This window comes from Gastrolobium bilobum, unplaced genomic scaffold, assembly GCF_033153095.1.
Source record: "Gastrolobium bilobum isolate Gb01-03AN ecotype WA unplaced genomic scaffold, APGP_CSIRO_Gbil_v1 utg15885, whole genome shotgun sequence".
Lineage (NCBI taxonomy): Eukaryota > Viridiplantae > Streptophyta > Magnoliopsida > Fabales > Fabaceae > Gastrolobium > Gastrolobium bilobum.
Genome location: NW_026899231.1, coordinates 4,201 through 26,697, shown reverse-complemented (window position 1 = coordinate 26,697; position 22,497 = coordinate 4,201). Strand labels below are relative to the sequence as shown.

Below are 22,497 nucleotides of genomic sequence, written 5' to 3'. Positions count from 1 at the left end.
TTCATTCCTTTCTGTGTTGGCAAGGACGCACTGGTGCAGCCACTTGGTAGGCACTGATTGATTTTCAAAAATACTACATATTTTCTTAAAAAATTATAGTATGACTTTGGTATTGGTTAGGATTTTAAAAATAATAACTGGATTTTACTAGTTGGATCTTTTGACATTGACTGAGTTTTTTTTCTTGGCTCTGCCACTTGGCAAGGCTAGTATTTCTTGAATAGCAAAGAGGATGACTTCTATGCAGGTCAGCTCTAATACTCACTTCATTGGGTGATTTTTTTTAATTTCATGTTTCAGAAGTACTTAACTTTTTGTAACAAATGGTGTCAAAAAGTATGTTAAGTCTTTGCTAATAGAAGTTTTGAACAAAATGTGTTTAGACCTTGGTTTAAGCTCATTACATAAAATATGCAATTCATATGCAATTTTGTTAAATAAACATGTGACGTGTGCATCACGGGGTCTCAAATTCATGGTTGAGTCAGCACAGCACTACTTTGAACAGAAGAGCGTGGAATGAATTTATCAATTTAATGACACGCTGATTTTGGTTGGGGGGTTTGTTTTTATTGACGTCGGTTTAAGTCAAAAGGCTGAAAAATATTACTCGCCAATTATTTTGAAAACAAATGCTAGTTTCCCATTACTTTGAAAACAAACCTTTTGATTTCCACAGACAAAAAAAAAAAAAAAAAACGTTTTGATTGGGTTGGGGTTGTTGTTGGGTGTTGACTTTATGCTTGAATGTGTTGAATGTGAAGAATGTCTTTCTTGTTAAAATCGAGATCTTAAGTAAGATTGGAAGGAGATTAAAAAATCGAACCGTAAAATCATAATGTAAAAAAATTGTGAAAACATTTGAAATATTAGTAAAATCATTTTGATAAAAAAATTATAAAAATGTAAAATCATAGTAATAAATTGAGATTTTTTTTTTTTTATAACAATAAATCGAGATTTTAACAACAATATACGGTTCATGCAACATCGCAAGCACCGTATTTTCTTTAGAACATGACTGCCGCAGAATCTATAAACTAGGATTCCTTTCCTACCTCAACCTCCCCTTTTTCTATTGTAAATATTGCAAATCCGTTGTGATGGTCAATCCATGCCCTACATTTCAGGAAATTATAGACAGATTTTGCTTGACTAATTTGTCTACATAATGGAGAAAAATGGCAAGTCTTAGTTATGTTTGCACATCCCATCACTTTAATTATCATACATAAATAGGGATAAGTTATTTTATCTATATTTTATTCATGCTTACCTTGCCAACCAATCTTCAATATCATTATATCAGAATCGCAAGAGAAGAAAGGAATTATAAAGATTAGTTGATATTATGATCTAACGATTTTAGAGAGTGGTAGACAAGGTAAGCATTAAAATAAGGGAGATAGAATAACTTATTGCACATAAATGTATAGATTCTACTTTAATTTTGATTTACATTTTATTCTATTATTCAATCATATAATTTTTTATCATTAAAAATGTTTTACTATTTTTACAATTATTATTACATATGATTGCATGCTAGTTTACACAACTTAAAAAGTATCTTGTAAATTTAGGTAAAATTTAAAAGAAAAAATATTTAAGAAGATATTTAAAATTATAAGAAAAGCATGCATACTTAATTAAAGGACTCAAAAAGTAAAGATTGAAAAATTAACATTTAAAAAATATACCTAATTAATTTAAAATTTTTAAATTTGAAATTAAAATAAAATAAGAATGACATGTGTCAGTTATTCTTTAAGGGAGAATAGAATAAATTATTGAATTGCTCTCAAGTTTAATTTTATGTTTAAGATTGGAGCAGCTGAGATTTGTAAAAAAAAAAAAAATGGAGGAAATTTTAATTTAAAAAATAAATTTAAAAAGAATTAATTTGAGAGTAAAATTTAAAATGTGGGAAGGAAATGAAATTTCAATATGAAAATAAAAATTCAAAAGTAGTTATTTTAAGAATATAAGTAATTAAGATCTAAAAATATTAACGTAAAAAGAGACTACTAAAATAGTCAATAGTTTAAGAAGGGAAAACTTCAGTTTCACCCATTGTGATTACCTATGTTGCACCAACATCGATAACATTCCGACACGTTAATTCTAAAAAATATTAAATTTCGACACGTTAGGACACGTTTTGATATTATATATATATATATATATATATATATATATATATATATTTTGGAATAAAGATATTATATAATATTTTTAATTTATGTAATGTATATTATATTTAATATTCAATAATTTAACAAAAAAATAAAGTTAAACTTATAATACCCATCAATTTTGCAAAGAAACATAAGATATCTCAAATATTTATATTAAACTCAATAAAATGGTAATCGTAATCTAACGAATCTAATAGTTGGAACTCTAAATGCAATGTAACGTAACCTTTGAACCTTTTTTGAGTCTTTGCAACGAGTATTGGAGTGTCGGACACAACACGTAAGGATTTTTGAAGTGTCAATGCTTCATAGTTACAACTAGAGGTGTTAATAGGTCGGGCTAAACTGTGCTTTGGTCTTGAAAGGCTAAGCCTGTGTTTAAATATGTCAGACTGATGTAGTATTTAACCTGTTACGAATATAGTTATTGGACTGTGGCCTTAATTATTTACAAAAAATAAAAGGTTGACTTAGTCTGTTAAAAAAAAATAAGACAACAAAAATTTATCCAAACATAAAATACGATCAATAACACTAATAATTCTATAAAGATTCATAAATTTCATGTATATACAAATAACATAATATAGAACAAAATCATTCAAAAAGTCTATTTAATCAATAAACTAAAATAGTACAAAATCTTGCATATCCAATTAAAGCCTTTCTCCATTGCTATGGTTGTGCTACTCTGGTATGGATTCCAACAGTGTAGAGAGAGAGACAAAGAGAGGAGATGAAATGAAGTGAGGGAGAGAGAATAAAATGATGATGGACCACATAGAGGGATGGACCATTGGAAATAACGCAACAACCCAAATGATGCTAAATAGCGTCCTTATAATTTTTTTTTTCGGTACATAACGTCCTTATAATTTCAATCCCTAGGTAACGTTGTTGTTATATTTTTCTCTCTACAATTTTTTCTTTTTTAAAACCAGTGTATATAATTGAACCTTACTAAATATTAGATTAATACTAGTTTCACGAAAACACATACAAAGTTGGAATACTGGTATACACGTAATTAAAAATGTATTTTTAGGGAGGTGTATTTGATTAAGATTTTAAAGATTTTAATGGATTATTTTTGAACAACAAAATCCATTGGATTAAAATTTTAAAGGATTGTAAATTAAAAAAAATCATGTGATATTCTATTTGGACTTTAAAAAATTATTTTAGAGTCCGTGTCCAAATATGATAGTATTCAATCTTATGGTATTCAAAAATCTGACGATTTTAACGGATTTTCTATTAATGAGTATTTTATGAGACCTTTTAGTGAGAAATATAAATAAACATGTCTCTCTCACAATCTCACCCTAATCCCTGAGATTTTTCTATTCTAGTGTCTCAGAACCTATCCTAGCATTTTTTCAAAGTCAAGGTATGTTCTTTTTTTGGAGGTTAAGTTAAGGTATGTTCTTTTTTTACTCTCATATTTTCTTTGGTTTTGATTTCTCTTTATACTATTCTTCTTTATAATTAATTGATGATTTATGGTTGTACTTGTCGTCTCTAATGATGTGTTCTACTTTACTTTTTTTGATATATTTATCATAGCATTGTTAATACGTTGATGATAAACATGTTTAATACACAATATATTGTCGATAAAAATTTCTCAAGACTTTTTATGCATCATATTAGGCACACAATGAAAGACAAATTTTGATTTGGAATTAATGTATGTTCTTAGTGGATGGGAGGATTCAACTCATGATTCCAAGCTACTAAGTGATGCTTTTATAAGAGGAATAGACTTGAAGTTCCCCAAGATAAGTATTTATTTTTTTAGTTTTTATACTAATTAATTTTATGTATTACATATATATATATATATATATATCATTAGCTAAATATTTTCTAGTGGGTTGTGGAAATTCCAATTGATGCCAATTTTTACTTCCATTTCGAGGTATACCATATCATCTATTAGATTTTCCAATCATAATAATGACCCTTAAAATGCAAATGAACTATTTAATCTTAATCATTTTTAGTGATCAATGCCTCCTTTTTCATTTAAAACACGAGCAGAATGTGCTCAAAGAATATGGGAGATGCTGCTTCATTGAGAGTGGCAGTGGCGGACCTAGAAAAAGGAATTCATGTCCGACATTAAGTGGCGGGGGTTCGGGGGCAGTGCTCTGAAATTTTTTTTGATATAACTTTCATGTGGAGGAGTTGACTTATCAATGCAAGAACATTCCCACCAAAACCAGCCTACCCAGACATGTCATAAGCAACCCAGTGATTTTGCAGACAAATACTTAGCAACCCTTGACCAAGAATGTTGAAAAAGAAAGAAAAACAAATAGGATAAATAGCAATTCTAGGCAGATAGAAACATAAACTAGTAAAAAATGATGTATAAAATAAATGTTATCAGTGAAGCAAGTATGATAGTGAAGCTATGTCCAATGATTGTTGAGTTGAGCGATTGTAGTGTGCAAACTCAGAACAAAAATCAAGTCATCATATCTCTTCAGTTACTACCTGAAAAATAGTATACATAAGAATTACTAATATTTAATCTCAACACATAAAGGTATTTAATATCTGCATTGGCAAAATTAACAATGACTAACCTCCATGAAAAGCTGGTACACTGAGATGGAGGAAAATGCAAAAAAGTCCCAAAGTGGTCAAACCATCTACATACTGTTATGCTCCTTAGGATTAGCCAATTCATCTGCTTCCTACCAATTCTCTAAGGTGGTGTTTGGTTGGGTGGATTTTGAAATAACCCCATGTAAATGAAGTTGGCATTCCTCAAAGCATGCGTTTGGTTGAGAGTGAATTGGGTGAATACCCAGGCAAGGTTGATGCCTACCATTCTCATTTTTGTGCCATTTTCCTATGCTTCCACACTGTTTAGAATCCATTTTAGAAGGTGGCTTTTTAAAGAAACCCAGCTAAACCACGTAAGGCCCACAACATATGAGACCACAATACCCTCCGATATTATATGTCCGTGGGCTTTGCCGTCGACCAAGGAAACAATCTCTTGTTGGGGTCTCTTCCCATTTAAGAGAACCTTTGCTTAAAAAATGGACTCTCTCTTTCCTCTCTCTCTCTCACACACACATTCAGCTTCTGCCTTGTTTGCTGTCAAGATTCGGTCATACTCTGTAGTATTTAACTTTGCTCGTCTAGAAACCTTTCTTTTCTTTCTTATTAAAGCCAAGAAACTTGGTTACATTTCAGTGTGAGTTGGTCCTCACAAGTGGGGCCTCTTCTCTTTACTTTTCTGGGAAATTTTCATACAACTCTCGGGCTAACTATGACTTATTGGATTTAGCAATCAGCTATTGAGTAGTGATGATGGGCGTGAACCAAGGGTCCGAGCGTTGAACTGAGAAGCAGAAGCAGAGGAGACTTTGGTGATGGGGTGGTGCTTTTGTTTTAAAAGAGGGATATTTTCGTAATTGCTACTTATTTTTCCATCTATATTTTATCTCAAACCAAACACAGACTTTATAAATCTTACCTAATTTGCCCGGTAAATTTTTTTTAACCAAACAACTTTTTTTACATTTTCCTACCAAACTCATTTTTCAATTACATTTTTCTAGTATTCAAAATATTTCTCCTCAACCAAACGCCACCTAGTGGGATTGATGTCCACTTTTCTCCTCCCTACGTCTAGAGATATTTTGCAAGGGCCCTATAAACATGCGAGTTCTAAACTAGTAGTACTAGAGCAATATCGAGAATTATACCAAAAAAAGGAGTAATATCAAGAAATGTTAGGCACACGTGCAGATTTTTGTGAATCAATCTCATAAAATATCTCAAAAGAGCATGTTAATTATTAATCAACTTACCTATATTTTTTTGAACCCCAGCCCGATAGTCCAGCTGCTTCGGTGAGAGCAGCCTTCCACCTCTGCACTAACGAGGGTTTCCCCTTCAACAAAGGGTGTCCCCTTTAACAAATCTAAATCCCTCTATTTCTACCCTCCTACTATTTAAACTAAGCCCCTGCCCTTTGAACTATAACCCCTCTATTTCTTTTTTTCTTTTTTTACTTCGTAAGTAATTCTATAACTTCCTAACTTCCTTATCCTATCAAAGCTGAACAAATATTTAAGGAGATCTTCTTGTCTTTCGCAATTAATTCTATAATCACACCTAATTAATTTTATATTTACTTCAGAGGAAGCTCTCTGTACACACGAACAAAAAGTTACAGTGAAAGTAGATAATAAAACATTGGATTTGGAGATTTAGAATAACTATAGCAGAGACGTTCACAAGAAAAAGATATTCTAACAAAACCTAAAAGGCAAGAAAAGATGAATTACATGTTTCAATTTCAGAAAATCCTTTTACACTTGATGCAGCTTATTGATCCTCTCGTCAGGGGACGACACTAAAGGTTGACTTGTCTTTCGACTCTTTCCGATTGGCACCCTTGGCATTGTCCTTCTGAATATACTGACAATCAACACCAATTTTCATTTAAGTGACAACCCATTGTCTTTCTGCAAGCATAAATAGAAGTAAGAAAAGAGAAATATAAAGGGTTTTGTTACATTTGGTGCCAGGTAAAAAAAAGTTGAAAAACTGAACATGTACAAAAATAAAAATAAAAATGGAAAACTGAATATGAAACTAACCTCTTTAACAAGGAAAGGAACGTGGGAGAGAGAAGGTGAGAAGAAGGGGAAAGTCTTTGAAGTTGTAGTTGAGACTAAGAAGGTATTTCTCTTGATTCATTGTCTTGCAGCAGAAAGAGAGAGAACGGGAGAGGTAGCGTGTAGGATGTTGCAAACTCAAAAAAAATTTAAAGATTTTTTGTTCAAATTTTTGTGTCGTGCGGACACGTGAGCCTAAGTGAGTCTGCCTCTGGAGAGTGGCACCAAAAAATGTAACCTCTTTTTTTATATATATATATATATATATATATATATAGGGGCAGGATATTCTTACACCGGTGTAAGAGTTAGAAGTCTTACACTCCATCTTGACCATTGATTCACTTGTATCCAATGGCTCACATTACTAAAAAATCTGAGCCATTAGATATAAGTGGGATTAACGGACAAGATTAAGAGTGTAACTTACACTGGTGTAAAATGATCCAAACTCATATATATATATATATTGCTTTGTGCCACTCTCAATAAAGCATCATCTCCCATATTGTTTGAGCACATATATCTCTGTCATCTCTTTAGTCCTTCCCAAAATTTTCTCTCATAATCTAAATATTCTCTGTTTCTTTACCAATTAAGAAGGAACATACGGAACCATTGAATATGCCTGCTGACAATTCTTCAGTTTCTGGCCAAACCGTGTGTGTCACTGGCGCTGGTGGGTTCATAGCTTCTTGGCTCGTCAAAGTTCTCTTAGAGAAAGGCTACACTGTCAAAGGAACCGTGAGAAACCCAGGCATGCTATTATTGCCAGCTATACATATATATATATATATATATATATATGCTCATTAATTACATATGATATGACATCTTTCGCTTGCATGTTAAATTTGCTGTGTTTAAGGTTGTTTAATTAGCTGAGATTTATGTTATTTTCTGACATGGGCATGCGTGGATTCATCAGATGATCCGAAGAATGGTCACTTGAAAGAGTTAGAAGGAGCGAGGGAGAGGCTAACTCTGCATAAAGTTGATCTCATTGATGTTGAGTCTATCAAAGCTGTTGTTAATGGTTGCCATGGTGTCTTCCACACGGCCTCACCTGTCACTGATAACCCTGTGAGCTTTCTATCTCTTTCTTTCTTTTTCTTTTTCCTCTCTCTTTCACGTTTTGTAATTGATGATCATGACTCATGAGTGTGTTTTCTCTATCAGTTTTCCACGGATTGATTGCTGTAAAGTCTAAAGTGCTGTAAAATGTAACTTACTACCGTACCTTATCACGAGTTAATTGGACCCACCACCAACATTATTTTTTTTTAATAAAACATGAAACGATCACGTGCTTTATTGTTCTGTGATTGTGATAGACCGGAAGCTTTATTGTTCTGTGATTGTGAATTGTGATAGATGTTAAATTTAACATGATTAGTTGATATTAAATTAAACGATGTCAACTTTTTTATTTATAAATAAATTAATGGTTAATTATATTTTCGTTATGTTTTCTAACATTTTCTTTCTATTGTTTATGAATTCCTCAAACGAGAGGATCTATTCTTGTGATAAACACACATTCTCTTAACACTGACACTGAGCCCCACACTTCACCCAATTTTTTTATATTTTTTTTTTGCTTTCTATGCGAATTCGACTCTATGCAAAACGGAATTAACTAATGACATAAACAGTAATTGAGATGAATCCTTTGTGGAACTCAGGAAGAAATGTTGGAGCCAGCAGTGAAAGGAGCCAAGAATGTGATAAAAGCAGCTGCAGAAGCAAAAGTGAGACGCGTGGTGTTCACTTCATCAATTGGCACAGTGTATATGGACCCCAACAGGAGTACGGATGCGGTGGTTGATGAGTCAAGCTGGAGTGATTTGGAGTACTGCAAGACCACCAAGGTTCCATTTAACACGACATTGAACATTGTGTCATATATTTTTTTAAAATTTGACGGAATGCCATGTTCTTTAGAAAATTGAGTAAATATTATTTTTAGTTCTCAGCAAATTATTTTATGATACCTGTTTTAATTCATAGCAAATAAAAAGACACATCGTGGTTTCTAAAAAATTCAAAATGGACTCATTTTAATCCTTTTAGAGATTAATATGGGTCTTTTTTGAATTTGTGAGGAACTACGATTTCAACTAAATCAGTCCATTTTAAATTTTTTAAAGACCACAATAAACTTTTTTATTTATTAGAGACTAAAACAAGTATCCTAAAATTTGGTGAGGACAAAAAAAATATTTACTCTAACAAATTTGTCAAAATATTGCTCTCCAAACTCGTTATAACTGACAACGAGTCTGGTCATATCACGATGGCATGTTTTTTTGAAGCCACCAAACTCGATGCCATGGTGGTCAAAGTGCTTGGTCATTTTCTGTAAAAATATGATAAGTGACATCACGATTCAAACTCGCTACGGGATATAAGAAACAGAGAGAATAAAAATGATGGGTAAATTAAAAGTTATGTTACATTTTACAAAAAAAAAATTGTTATATGATATAACATAATTTTTCTACATATATAATTGAGAAGAAGGAGAAGAATGAAGAGAGAAAAATCAAGGCTTAGGGCTCAAATAAAATTGTGTGTATAGAAAAATTATGTTATATTATGTAATATAACAAACATAAAACTCAAAAATGCAATGTTATTAAACTCAGTCCGGTTATTGAACCGGTCGAGATATTGGGTCACTGGTTCAACCGCATGACCCGGTAAATATATATAAATTTATATTAAAAAAATTATAAATATACTTAAATACCTGTAAAAAAATACACCAATTTTAAATATTTTAATATGAAAAATAAGATAAAGGTTATACTTGCTACCTCTTTTTCTTACTACCTTTTACTATTAAATCTTAATCGTTAATTTCTGCCAGTACCAATCCAACGGTTATAATTTATTGAAAATTAATAATTAATTAATAAGTATGACTTAATAAATTATAACTGTTAGATTAACAGAAATCAATGGTTAAGATTTGATAGTAAGATGTAGTAAGAAAAAAAAGTAGTAACTATAACATCTCCTGAAAAATAATAAATTACATATCATATATTGTCCAACAAAAAAGTAATCAAACATATAATTTTTGTTATACTCATGTTTCAGGTTCAGTAAACGACATTTTCAACTATAAATTCAATCAAAATTCCCTACATATTGCATAACCAAGATAATATTAGCGTTATAAGTACATAATCTATGTAAATTAATAAGCTACAAATCGCTCAAATATTTCAAAAGAAAACAAATAATTTGTGTTTGAGAGTTAAAAAAAAGAAGAAATCAATTGATGAAAATAAATTAGTTTTTTTTTTTTTTGCAAATCGAGCCGGGTCACCGGTTTTTGCGAAAATTGGCCGGGTCACACCGGTTCTGTAACATGACCAATCCAATATGAAAATCGAACCGGTTACATGACCGGTTCATCGGTTTTTGGGTCGACCCGGCCGGGTCGGTCCGGTTTTTATAGCATTGCAAAAATGATATAACTGAAACTGAAACCATAAAGGCCACAAAGTCTGCAGGGTATGACCCACAATATAGTTTCTCTCAGATGCATGATGAGGGTGAAGGTGGGTATTCTGTTCATCATGATTTACCACTCGTTGACGAATAAGATGTTGAGATATATAAAATTATCAATGTAACCTCACTCAACAGTTTAAGCTTTTGAGTTGAATTAGTTCTTTACTTGGTATTAGAGCCTCGGTGTACCGGGTTAGATCCTCACCGCCCCCACTTTATTTCTAGTGGAATTTATTTCTTCGCACAGGTAGGTGGGCTGTGCATCATCCACCATTCGAGCGAGCTCAGTGGACTCTCGTGTGAAAGAATGTGTTGAGATATATAAAACTATTAATGTAACATCACCCAACAGCCCCCAAAAGCTTAAGCTGTTGAGTGAGATTACATTAATAGTTTTATATATCTCAACATGAGATAAGAGAGAGAAAAATATATAATTTTTAAATAAGTGGTTATGATCAAATAACATGACCATTTTTTCACATGAGAAGATCCACTCCCGCTTTTCTCACAATTTCAAACTTATTGCTTCCTTTTAAGTACCGAGACAGTGTCCTCTCTTTCTTTCTAAAGAACTTATGGAGATTATGACTTCTAGACAAATCCATTGAAGCACCAGAAAATCCTATGCTCTCTCTTTCTTTCTTTTTTCCTTTACCTTTCTCTCCTTTCATGATAATATCTCTGTTGAAATTACTCCTTTTGAGAAAGCATTATATATAGAGCTGGCAAAACGGGCTCGACGGGCCAACCCGTCCAACCCGCCAAATGGGGCGGGGCGAGCTGAGTTTTTCAACTCATCTCAAAAGTAGGGTGGGGCGGGACGAGCTCATTTTTTGGCAGGTTGATGATGGGCATAGGCGGGTCACTGTAAAGTAGGCTCGGGTTGGCGGGCTAACCCGCCCAACCCGCCAAACGGGGCGGGGCGGGCTGGCTCATTTTTTTGGCGGGTTGATGGCGGGGTGGGGCGGGACACCCACTTTGCCATCTCTAATTATATATCTTTCTTTCTCTCGTCCTCAAATGGAGATAGATCTTAAACACTGCACAAAGGTGGAGCAGTAAATTTAATCTGATTCATCATGATCACTTTTCTTTATTCATAGCCTGTATCTGTTTGGTAGCAGTAATGGTTAACAGTGCTTCATGGTCTTTATTCTATCTCTCTCTTTCTAACTCGCTATACCCTGTTGCGAGATTGTATTGTGGAGATGATCTTTGATGCATTGGTGTGTTGGGATATTCAAGTGTGATGAGTACCATGAACTCAATATCTTAAGGTTTTAGGTTGAGATATGGTGTCAGACTCAGTTGGTGTATTTGAAGTAGCTTGGTCTATTGGTGGTGGTCCCCCGCAACGAGCTTCCTCCTGGAGCCGCCTGACAGTGGTATCAGAGCCGCCAGGTTGGGCTTGAGCTAGCCTGGTGATTGGCTAGGAAGTGGGTTGAGTACTTGGATCCTGGGGTACTTAGTAGAGGGGAAGCATATCAATGTTGGGTTTCACATTTGAGGTTTTTGATTGAGATGTGGTGTCCGACCCACTTGGTGTATTTGATTTACTTAGCTCATTGGTGGTGGTCCCCCGTCACGGGCTTCTCCTGGACCCGCCTGACAGTGGTATCAGAGCCGGGTTGTGCTCGAGCTAGCGATTGTTGGGACTCATGAATCTAATGCCTTAAGGTTTTGGGTTGAGATATGGTGTCGGACCCAGTTGGTGTATTTGGGATATTCAAGTGTGATGAGTCCCACATTGGTTGGTAATGGGCTAAGTGAAGAGTATATAAGTTGAAGGACTCATGAATCCAATGCCTTAAGGTTTTGGCTTGAGATATGGTGTCGGACCCGGACCAGTTGTGTATTTGAAGTAGCTTGGTCCATTGGTGGGGGTCCCCCGCCACGGGCTTCCTCCTGAACCCGTCTGACATCCATCTCATTTTGGTGCTTCTTTTACTAATTAGTGAAATTTTTAGGGAGATGGATGAAAATACAAGTGAAAGAAAGGAGTATAGTGGAAAAAAATTTTCCCCGTTTGGGCAAGGACCATGTGGCCCTAAGAAGCTTCGACACGGCTTTTTTTTTTAAAAATTTGTGTGTTGGACACCGACATGCTCCGACACGCAATCAACTCTTTAGGACACGTTCGCTATTTTGATACGCGATTTTGATCGTGTCCGACACAGTCAAATGACATAAATGTAAAATTTTCAAAAAAATTATAAAATTAAAATCATTCTAAAATAAAACGAATCAGCGAGTGCAAAACGTTGGCTATCTCTACTTTTTTATTTTTTCTTCACTATATTTTTTAATCCAAATTCAATTTTTAACAATATTACAAATTTAATTAATATTCCTATTTAATCTTTTTTTTTTTAAAAGCCAAATGTCAGTTATATGATTTCATTCTACACTCTATATGGATGTTCTATTATTATTTTCTTTATATTTATGTTTATGTTATAGAATTTGAATATTTGATTAATTATATAACTTATTATGGACTGTTATATGTATTAAATGTAAACTATATTATATATATTAAAAATATTATTTAATATCAAAATATGTTCTAACGTGTCGAAATATGTCATTTTTTAGAATTAACGTGTTAGAGTGTCATATCGTGTCGTATCCTTTGTACCGTGTCAGTTCAATGTAGAGGACCACCATAACTTGTCTCTGTATCGTGATGTCGCATGTCACACTTTTGCATAAAAAGGCTAAGCATTTAGACCACCATACTAGTTGCAATTGGCACTGAGTTTGGTAGCCTCATAAAATGTGCCAGGTGAGATGATCAAACTTGCTTGAATTATAAATGTGATGTTTAGGCAAATTTTCTATCAAGTTTGGTGGCATTAGGAAATGTGCCACTTGAGATGACCAAACTTGCTGACAGTTGTAACAAGTTTGAAGACATGACATTTTGACAAATTTTTTTGGCTAGCGTGACATTCTAACAAATTTTTTTTAAATGAGTGGCATAGTGATCAATGTCCCCCATTTAACTACTCAATTATCAATGCACTCTATAACGTCAACAAGTTGTAACTTTTGTTGGTTATGAATTCATTGACTTAAGTAACAGGCTATCTAATTATTGAAACGAGAAATATTAGTAACATATTTTTATTATTATACAAAATTATATGATACTATGTAGTATGTATCTTTTAGGTAGAACTTCAAGGCTTTGATACCAATCGAGTCATATACGAAACTGGAATGCTAGAAATGGGAGTTTTAATAATTAAATGAGAATATAATATGTATTGGGTATAATAAATGGTTAATTAATCTGCAGAACTGGTATTGCTATGGGAAGACCGTGGCTGAACAAGAAGCATGGAATTTAGCAAAAGAGAAAGAGGTGGATTTGGTTGTGGTGAACCCAGTTTTGGTTCTAGGACCATTACTACAACCAACCGTTAATGCTAGTACAATTCACATCCTCAAGTACCTTACTGGCTCTGCTAAGACTTATGTAAATGCAGCTCAGTCTTATGTAGATGTTAGGGATGCAGCATTAGCCCACATTCTTGTTTACGAGACACCACCTGCTTCTGGTCGATACATATGTTCTGAAAGTTCGTTGCACCGTGGTGAGCTAGTTGAAATTCTAGCCAAGTACTTCCCCCAGTACCCTGTTCCTACCAAGTAAGTGTTTGTTATGTTTCTATTATTGTTGTGATTCCTGAACTCAATCCAAAGAATAAAAAGCAGATACAATTAAATGAAAGATTTTGCTATGCTGTGGACCACAACTTCTAAATTGTATAAGACTTTTGGGGTGGGACATATAATAAGTAGCTACCAGAATTAATTTACTTAAAGTTTATATTAATTTACTTGAAAGTTCAAATAATAGGAGAGGGATGCAAAATACACAAATTAAATCCCAGTAAAAATACTTCCATTAAACTTTTTTTCTTCTAGATAAACTAGAAATGGGTGCACTGAGTTTTACTTTTTATGATAACCCATTATTGATGAGGGATTTTTTTAACATGGACCCGGTGCATAATTCATTGGATGCTCCTTTTTTAAAAATAGAATTTTTTTTTTCATTTATACCTTTATCTTTTTTTAAAATTCCTTCTAAATCTTTTTTTATTTATTTTTGGACAAGTCTCACCAAGGTCGGGATCGCAAAAAATGAGCTCATTGATGAGATGTCCTTTGACTTCTTTATGTGCTCCAACCTCAACACTAAGGAGACTGGAGTCAAATTGAAATCCAAGAATTCAATGATTTTATAGGTAAAATCGAGTGGAGCTCACAAATCCTTACCAAACCCATATCATTGTCAGACACAAGGACTTGAGCCCTGAGTGTATCTGATTTTTTACCTTCCTCTTTTCTTTAACACAAAGGCATGCTTAATTATCTTTTAATAAAAAAAAATTATATATTTTTTTAAAGAAAATTGAGAGGAGGATGGGTTAAGTGACCTGCTTTGATAACTTGCTCAGAAGAATATATATCATATATATTGGGAAACCTACAAGCCCAAGACCAATGCAAAGCTTCTTACATCTAGCATAACTATGGATTTTAAATATTCCTACTAGTCTTTGGCATTATGATATATCCCCTCTTGTTTTGAAATTTTATTACATAGACTTTTATTAGTAACAAAAAATTCTTTTGAAGAGTGAATTGGTGTACCATAAGCTCGATGTACCAAAACATCCAAAAGTGAAGAATTTAGATACTATTACTAACTTATGTTAATAATTTGGGTTTGTGATTCTTACATAATATTTTACTTGTGCAGATGTTCAGATGAAAAGAACCCGAGAGTGAAACCTCATGTGTTTTCAAATAAAAAGCTGAAAGATTTGGGATTGGACTTCACCCCAGTGAAGCAGTGTCTATATGAGACCGTTAAGAGTCTACAGGAGAAAGGGCACCTTCCTGTCCGCATGTTAGTTGTAATTTTTTAATTTTTTTTTAGATAATCTAAAGGTATCTTCACATTCGGCCACCTTATTTTCGGAGTACAGCTCCTAAGCCTAGCTTCTCTTTGAAACAGAGAATGTATTGGACCACTGTTATTGGATGAAGGATGAAACTAATCCTTCTTCGAAGAAGAGAGAGTTTCACCTCTGGCTCCCAAAAAAAATTTCAAAAATTTGCTTTGGGCAAAATTTGAACCCTATTAGTTGTAATTTTTACCTTAAAAACAGTGTATTTTGTGTGGCATTGGGCTGTATATGATTTAAGATGCAAGTGGAAAGGCTAAAAAGTGTGCAAAAGTGGCCCATTAAGGTGTTTTAGTAAGTTGATGGCAAAATTATGCTTTTTCTCACATTTCTTCTGTCATGTCATCACAGGAAGGCACAATTGTGAGCAGTGGGCTGATGTGGCATGCTGTAGGAGCTTTGGATATGACCAAATCAGATTGACAACATCGTTCTTGGCTTTTTGAATTAGTTAAATATGAACTCTAGTTTTAGTTTTGTGAAGGCTGAAGTTAGTTTCTAGTTTTCAAGTTTTCTGACTTTTGTAAGAAGGCACGTGCAAGATTCATTTCTTGGAGGGATCCAAAATTCAGAAAAGCTTTCAATCTTCAATATGTAATTCTGATTAGCTTTTAGAATTCTGAATAGTGTAATCGAATTTGTGGTCTGTACCTCTTGACTCTTACTATTCTGCTTTGTATTTGGTTTATGCAAAGACAATGAATTTTCTTTTTGTTACGAGTTTCTTTGTTGAAGTTGCTGGAATCATGTGTTTCTAATTCTTTTCTTGGAATCTAGATGTATTGGTTGATACCCATTAATTATAATTACTTGTACAACTCAATATTAATTTTCAGTTAGCAATTTCTTGTTGTTTGAAGGCTGTGGGAATTGTCTTTGACATTATTTTACATGAATCGTGATTGAAAAATGAAGATGCATGCTTCTTGTTGATTGAATCTTTAAAATCATGGATGATTTGAAGTGAAAGGTGAGATTTTACATAAACAAATTTGGTTTAATATCTGGGGACAGGTTTCAATTTTCTTGTCATTAGATAGATTTATTTTTATGCAAATTTGATTCTGGGTTTGGAAAAATTCCAAAATGTGCTGTAGCACTCAACTTTCATCAAGAAAGTGCTATAGCAGTAAAATCCAGGAATGCAATATAACAAGGGTAAAACCAAGAATTCCATAATTCCAGTTGTTGATATTTGATTAGTAATTGTTGTAGACATAAATAGAGTTACTTCTATGTAATCAAAACTGAATTTAGTTAGTAGAAATTGAACTTTAAGCAAGAAGACGGATTACCCCTGATTTGGTGGAAGATCGAGAAAAATTGCTTTGTCAAAGAGAAGCAAGAAGCAACAATGAGTGTATAAACTTAGAGAAGAAGAAGCAGCAAGTCAGCAATGATTGACGACCCTGGATGAGCTGCCAGTAGGGTTTTTTCTGTTTTAATTTGAGGGAAGACGTGATTTCTCAAAAATACTCCCGAATTTTTTTTAAACTGAATCAACTCGTTAAACTCGTCGAGTCAACTGAGTTTATCGAGTTGACACGGCTTTCAACCGTTTCAACCCAAAACCCTTTTTAACTATAGAAAGTTTAAGAACACTTACATTAAAACTCAAAAGAACTAAGCAAGGATGTGTTGTTCTTCAAGAGAATTCAAGAATACAACTCCATGATCCTTCAACTCTCAAAAATCGTGGCTGTATGATGGTGTGAGGAACTCGAAAATTTGATCCACACCATGAAAATGATATGGTGGTGAAGAGGAGAGTGAGAGAAACAAATTTAATGAAGAAAATTTGATGGTTTGGTAAAGTTTTGAAGATGAAATCTTATAGAGAAATAAGAGTTTTTTGTCATCAAAACATAGAAAGTAGAAATAGTATGGTTTCGACACTGCGTTTTTACAACACTGGTCAACGATGTCTTTTGAAACAGAATTCAATAGCCATGAAATGCTCAATGTAGGAGAAACTAGAATAGCGTATTTCGTGAAAGTTATTTGAACTACGTGTGTGTGTGTGTGTAAGAGTCTTCATTAGTTTGTGGGGATAGGATATTATCACTGCCATTTTCAAAAGATTATAATAACCTCTCATGGGCTCATGTTTTGAGTTTCTTATGAACTCATGTTCTGAATCATTTGTATTGCTTTTTTTTTTTTAGCAGCTTGTAAATATGAATTTTTTTAAACGGATGATGTCTAAATATATTTAGTTTCACTTTTTTTGTGACTAAGTCTTCTCCATTGCACTTGACAAAAATATTGACCTCTTGTTTTCATTTCAATGGGGATCAAGAGTTGTGCAAAACGTCATTCCAAGAAGGGTAGAAAGAGAAAACTCAAAAAGCTTACAGGAAGGTAGAGATAGATTTGGACAAGGGACTGAACTGGAGAAGGAAGTCTAGCGATTCAGAACAGGAAGTAAGTAACTCAAAACGTTTCTCATTTTTCTCGTCAGTATGTCATCATGACATAGCTCAACATAAAGAGTTTAACTTCACTTCTATATGCAATAACATTGATGGAATCAATCAAAGAATTGATCTGGTATTGATTTTAAAATAAGTTGTGAGTATGATTAAGTATCTCTTGTACCCTATTTAACGTGAAAGTATTAATTATGAGAAATCATAATCATACAAAAATGAAAATAAATATAAAATATTAAATATGATAAATCATAATCATACAAAAATGAAAATAAACATAACCGTTGGATCACGTAATTGATCTAACGGTAAAATTAATTGATAATAACATTGGTAGTAATACTAATTGATTGTTACAATATCTTTTCTCTAAAAGAAAATAAAAAATGAAGAGGCAGAGGAAGCCTACTTCATTGTATAACTCCAACGTGTGGTAGGATTGTAAAAAATGTAACCAGAATATGCAATTTCAAATATGTATGCTCCAATACAGTTATTCCTTTCTCATACCTATTTCTGTCCTCAATGACTTCACAAACTGATTGCTATATTATTCGTCATAAAGAATATAAACTGCAACTATTGTAATATTTTCAATTACACGTCTCTAACCCTATAAAATAATAAAAATGTTATTTTTACATCAAATACAAAAATGTAATATTCAAATTTATTAAATTATGTATTTTTTAAGTTATATAATTTTAATGAGCTGGGTTCATATCAGAATCAGGTTCTGTCTTTGTTTCGGTACTGAGAAAATGCAAGAAAGTAATAACTTTATGAATTTCTTATAATTTTAATTTGCCTAATTCTGAAACTCAAAATAAAATTTAAAAATCAAACCCAAAGATTTAGACTGAGTTAGTCTACATATTTTAAAAAATATAAATTTTGAACTGATATAATTGTCATAAATTAAATATGGATTACATATAGAAATAATAAAACATATGAAAGGAACAATTTGTATTATTATTCAAATTTACACGTAGATGGAAGTAAATAATAATTTTAATTTAAACAATGTATTTGATGTAAAATATTATTTTTATTATTTTTTAGTTTGTGAAAATATATCAATCAAAAGTTAAAAAAAATATAATTAATACTTTTGGTTAAAAAGTATTTTTTGTGTTTGATGTAAAATATTATTTTTATTATTTTTTAATATTTTATTGTTTGTGAAAATATATCAATCAAAAGTTTAAAAAAAACTTAGGCTCTGTTTGAATACTGTTTTCAAAAATAGTTTTTTAGTTTTTAGAACAAAAAAAAAAAAAACTCGTTTGGTAAGGCCTGTTTTGTAAAAAAAGTTTTAAAAACTATAACTATTTTCTTGTTTTTAGAATCAAATTTAGAGAATATGTTTGAGTTATTTTTGTTTTCTGTTTTGGTTTTTAACTTTCAAAATAAAGAAAACATAGAAAATAACTGTTTCCATAATTATTCTACAAAACAGTTTTAAGAACAAAAAAACCAAAACACACTCAAACATACCCTAATACTTTGGGTTTGATTTTTAAATTTTATTTTGAGTTTCAGAATTATATTAAAAAGGAAAAAAGAAGCAAGAAGGAAAATTTATATTTCTCACTTCATGGTGGCGAAAGACAAAGTTAAAAGTGAAAATTAAGAATGACTTTTAAAAAAGCATAAATAATTTGATATTGAAGAAAACAAAAAAAATAGAAGCATCAATCAATGATTCGATATATTGATTTGATTATAGTAATTCCAATCCCTGTGAGAAATGGTCATGTATATGTTTTTTTTCATTAAATCTATTTATTTTCTTTGTCCTTTAAAATTCCATTCAACATGTATATTTACTTTTTCTTTGAAATTTCCATTCAAGATCCAGCAATTCCATTCATGTTGTGAGATAAATTTGATTGGGTCCCACTAAAAAATAAAATATAAAAAAGATTAAAATGGGATTCACCTTGATTTTGTGTGATTTACATGAGAGAAGCTATATCAGATTATACTTACATACATGCTATCACTGAGACCCTTCAGCGCTGCAGTCTTCAAGACTTCAAGAGTCAACACTTGCTTTTTAGTATCGGACATTCTCTTCCAATAACTTATCAATCCTTCGTAGTATTCAACCTTTTATGTACATCAATCCTTTGTACACCAATCCACTTTCATCTTCCCAGTTATCCGATATTTGATGAATAATTGTATTTTTATCGGTAATCCATTCCAAACATGCATAAGATTTCAATGAATTTGTTGTTTTCTTTGTTGTAAATATGAATCATACAATCCATAAGAGTGATGCATCACATCAGAGTGAGCCTCAATTATATAAGCCTGCAGACTGTGTGCATGTTAAGTACTGATATATATTTGTTGGACATTTCAGGATAATTTTTTTAAGACACTATAAACCTATATATAGCTAAGGCTATTTATGCAAACAAATAAAGGTTCTTGAAACGGTCAATCAGCCCTCTAACAATAATTTTATTAATTTAGGGTTTTTGGTATTATTCAACAAAAGGAACAAATTAATATATAATTTGAGAAGAGTGATAAAGTAATAAATCTTTATCTATAGATAAGATAATCTATTGGAGATAATATATGAAATTGTATCATTTGGATAATTTCCTTTCAGATAAATTCAACACTTTCGAGCATAGAAATGACATGAGTAAAATGAATCAAAGAAATGGAATGGTTGAAGTTAGAAAGGAAGTTTAAGCAAAGGGCTAAGGCTATTATATTACACACACACACACGCAAAACCTACTCCCACCCAAAACTAAAACCAAAAGAAAGAAGACTGGTTCAGACATCAAGAGGAACCAACCTGATACATGAGAACTTTGAAAAGGAAAAAGTGCAAGTGACTTGAATTTTGCAGTAGGAAATGTGTCAACAAGATGACCAAAGGAGTATAGGAAGGTTACTAGTTACTATATAGCTGGCACTAGAGCTAGTAACTTCGGCTTTACCATAGGGATTATTAGTCTAGTCTGTTTCTCTTTTAGTATGGTTTGATATTTTGTGGTATCTAAGACTATTTATTACATGGAAGTGATCCAATCCATTCGAGCTATATTACCTCCTGCTTCCAATGGATGGGATGACAACCTGGTGTGGTGTAAGGCGGTGAATAAAGGTAATATGGTCAAGACAGCCTATAACACTCTTATGTGTTTTGAAGACAACAATCCTGACCCCCTTTGGAAGACGATCTGGACTTGGCGAGGTCCACAAAGAATTCGCACTTTTTTGTGGTTGGTATATCATGGCCGTCTTCTATCAAACGAATTCACTGCTAAGTGGAGTGGGTCTCCGTTTTGTCATTTTTGTTCAAACAAGGTGGAGAATATTTTACATGTGCTCAGGGACTGCAGCTTGGCATCACCGATTTGGATGGCTTGGTTCCTAGGCAACCCCCCTGTGGATTTTTTCAACCTGCCTCTAGAAGCCTGGATCCAAAGAAATATGAACCAAGGTTGGACGCATTACCAGTTACTAGAATGGAAGGATATTTTTGCCTCAACTATCTGGTATCTCTGGAAATGGCGCAACAATGAGGTACATGATCCTGATTTCACTAGACCGAATCTTCCGTTGCTGGTAATCTCCAAATATCTTAGAGACATCATTGTTGGAAATCTTAGATTTATGCGGAAGCGGTTTAAGACCTAGTACATTGGTATGCTTACCGAATCATCCTTGTTTCACAATTACCTCTCGGTGCGCAGGTCTCGTGTAGAATCTTCCCTTGTAGGATTCCTCTTCACGAACAGCTCACATCAGCGCCGCAGCACGAACAACCTCCTTAAAGCTGGGCTGTGGCAGATCTTCCAAACTATCTCTCGAGGAGGAAGGAGAAGTGTGTGGGCACTGATTAGATTCTGAGCTTGTCTCTTTCTCACAAAAAAGACATTTTAGGCTGATGACTTAAGAGGTACTATTTATATGGGTTCCAAGAAACCCTAGCTCATTGGGCTCTAGGTTCCTTGGGCTCTTCTCATACTAATAACCCATTTGGGCTTTAGTAAAAGAGCAAACCCAACAATCTCCCACTTGCTCTTTTGGATACAAACTTGAGTCGTAAAACCCAAGATCATGTAACCCATAAGTCATCATCTATCCGAAAAATACCCCATCCCTTGTCTCAAGCTAGCTTGGGGATCTACCATCTGTTATTAATCAAGGCTCCTGATAATCAACGAATGATTATCTAATTCGGTGCTACTCCACTAAAAGCCCGAACTTGAACTCCAAGATTAACAACACTTATAACATGAATATGCATCGCCCCTTTGTAGAATGTCTATAATTGATTGACAAGTTTTCTGTAACTCAATCAATTATTTATTCCCTTGACTATGATAGTTTCTCTAATGGATTACATGCACTGGCCAGTGTCTTTAATATCCAAGTACCGAAACATATCAAGGGGACATATCCTACAAATTCCATGTTGTTTATCTCATAAATACCGATAATCAAATAATCTCACTCCCAAAATACCGAGTTATTGGTCGTCAATAGATCGAACCTCACCCGTTGGTAAATCAAAGAATGAAAACTATTTGATTACCTATTTATAATAAACTCAGGATTAAGAGCAATCTCATAACTATAGTTAACTGGAGATTTGATACCTTATGACAGAAAAACAACCTTAATCAAATCTCTCCTTGATCCTTTCAATGTGAATGTTAATTCACACCAATAT

General features: G+C 33.0%; 1 protein-coding gene across 1 annotated transcript; it reads left to right on the top strand.

The window, feature by feature from the left end:
* Positions 1–7,377: 7,377 nt before the first annotated feature.
* Positions 7,378–15,992, top strand: LOC133288676 (cinnamoyl-CoA reductase 1-like). Its single transcript, XM_061486493.1, has 6 exons — positions 7,378–7,601; positions 7,773–7,927; positions 8,530–8,715; positions 13,674–14,026; positions 15,147–15,296; positions 15,706–15,992. Exons 1-6 carry the CDS (start codon positions 7,469–7,471, stop codon positions 15,719–15,721), a joined length of 993 nt encoding a protein of 330 aa, XP_061342477.1. The 5' UTR covers positions 7,378–7,468; the 3' UTR covers positions 15,722–15,992.
* Positions 15,993–22,497: the final 6,505 nt, after the last annotated feature.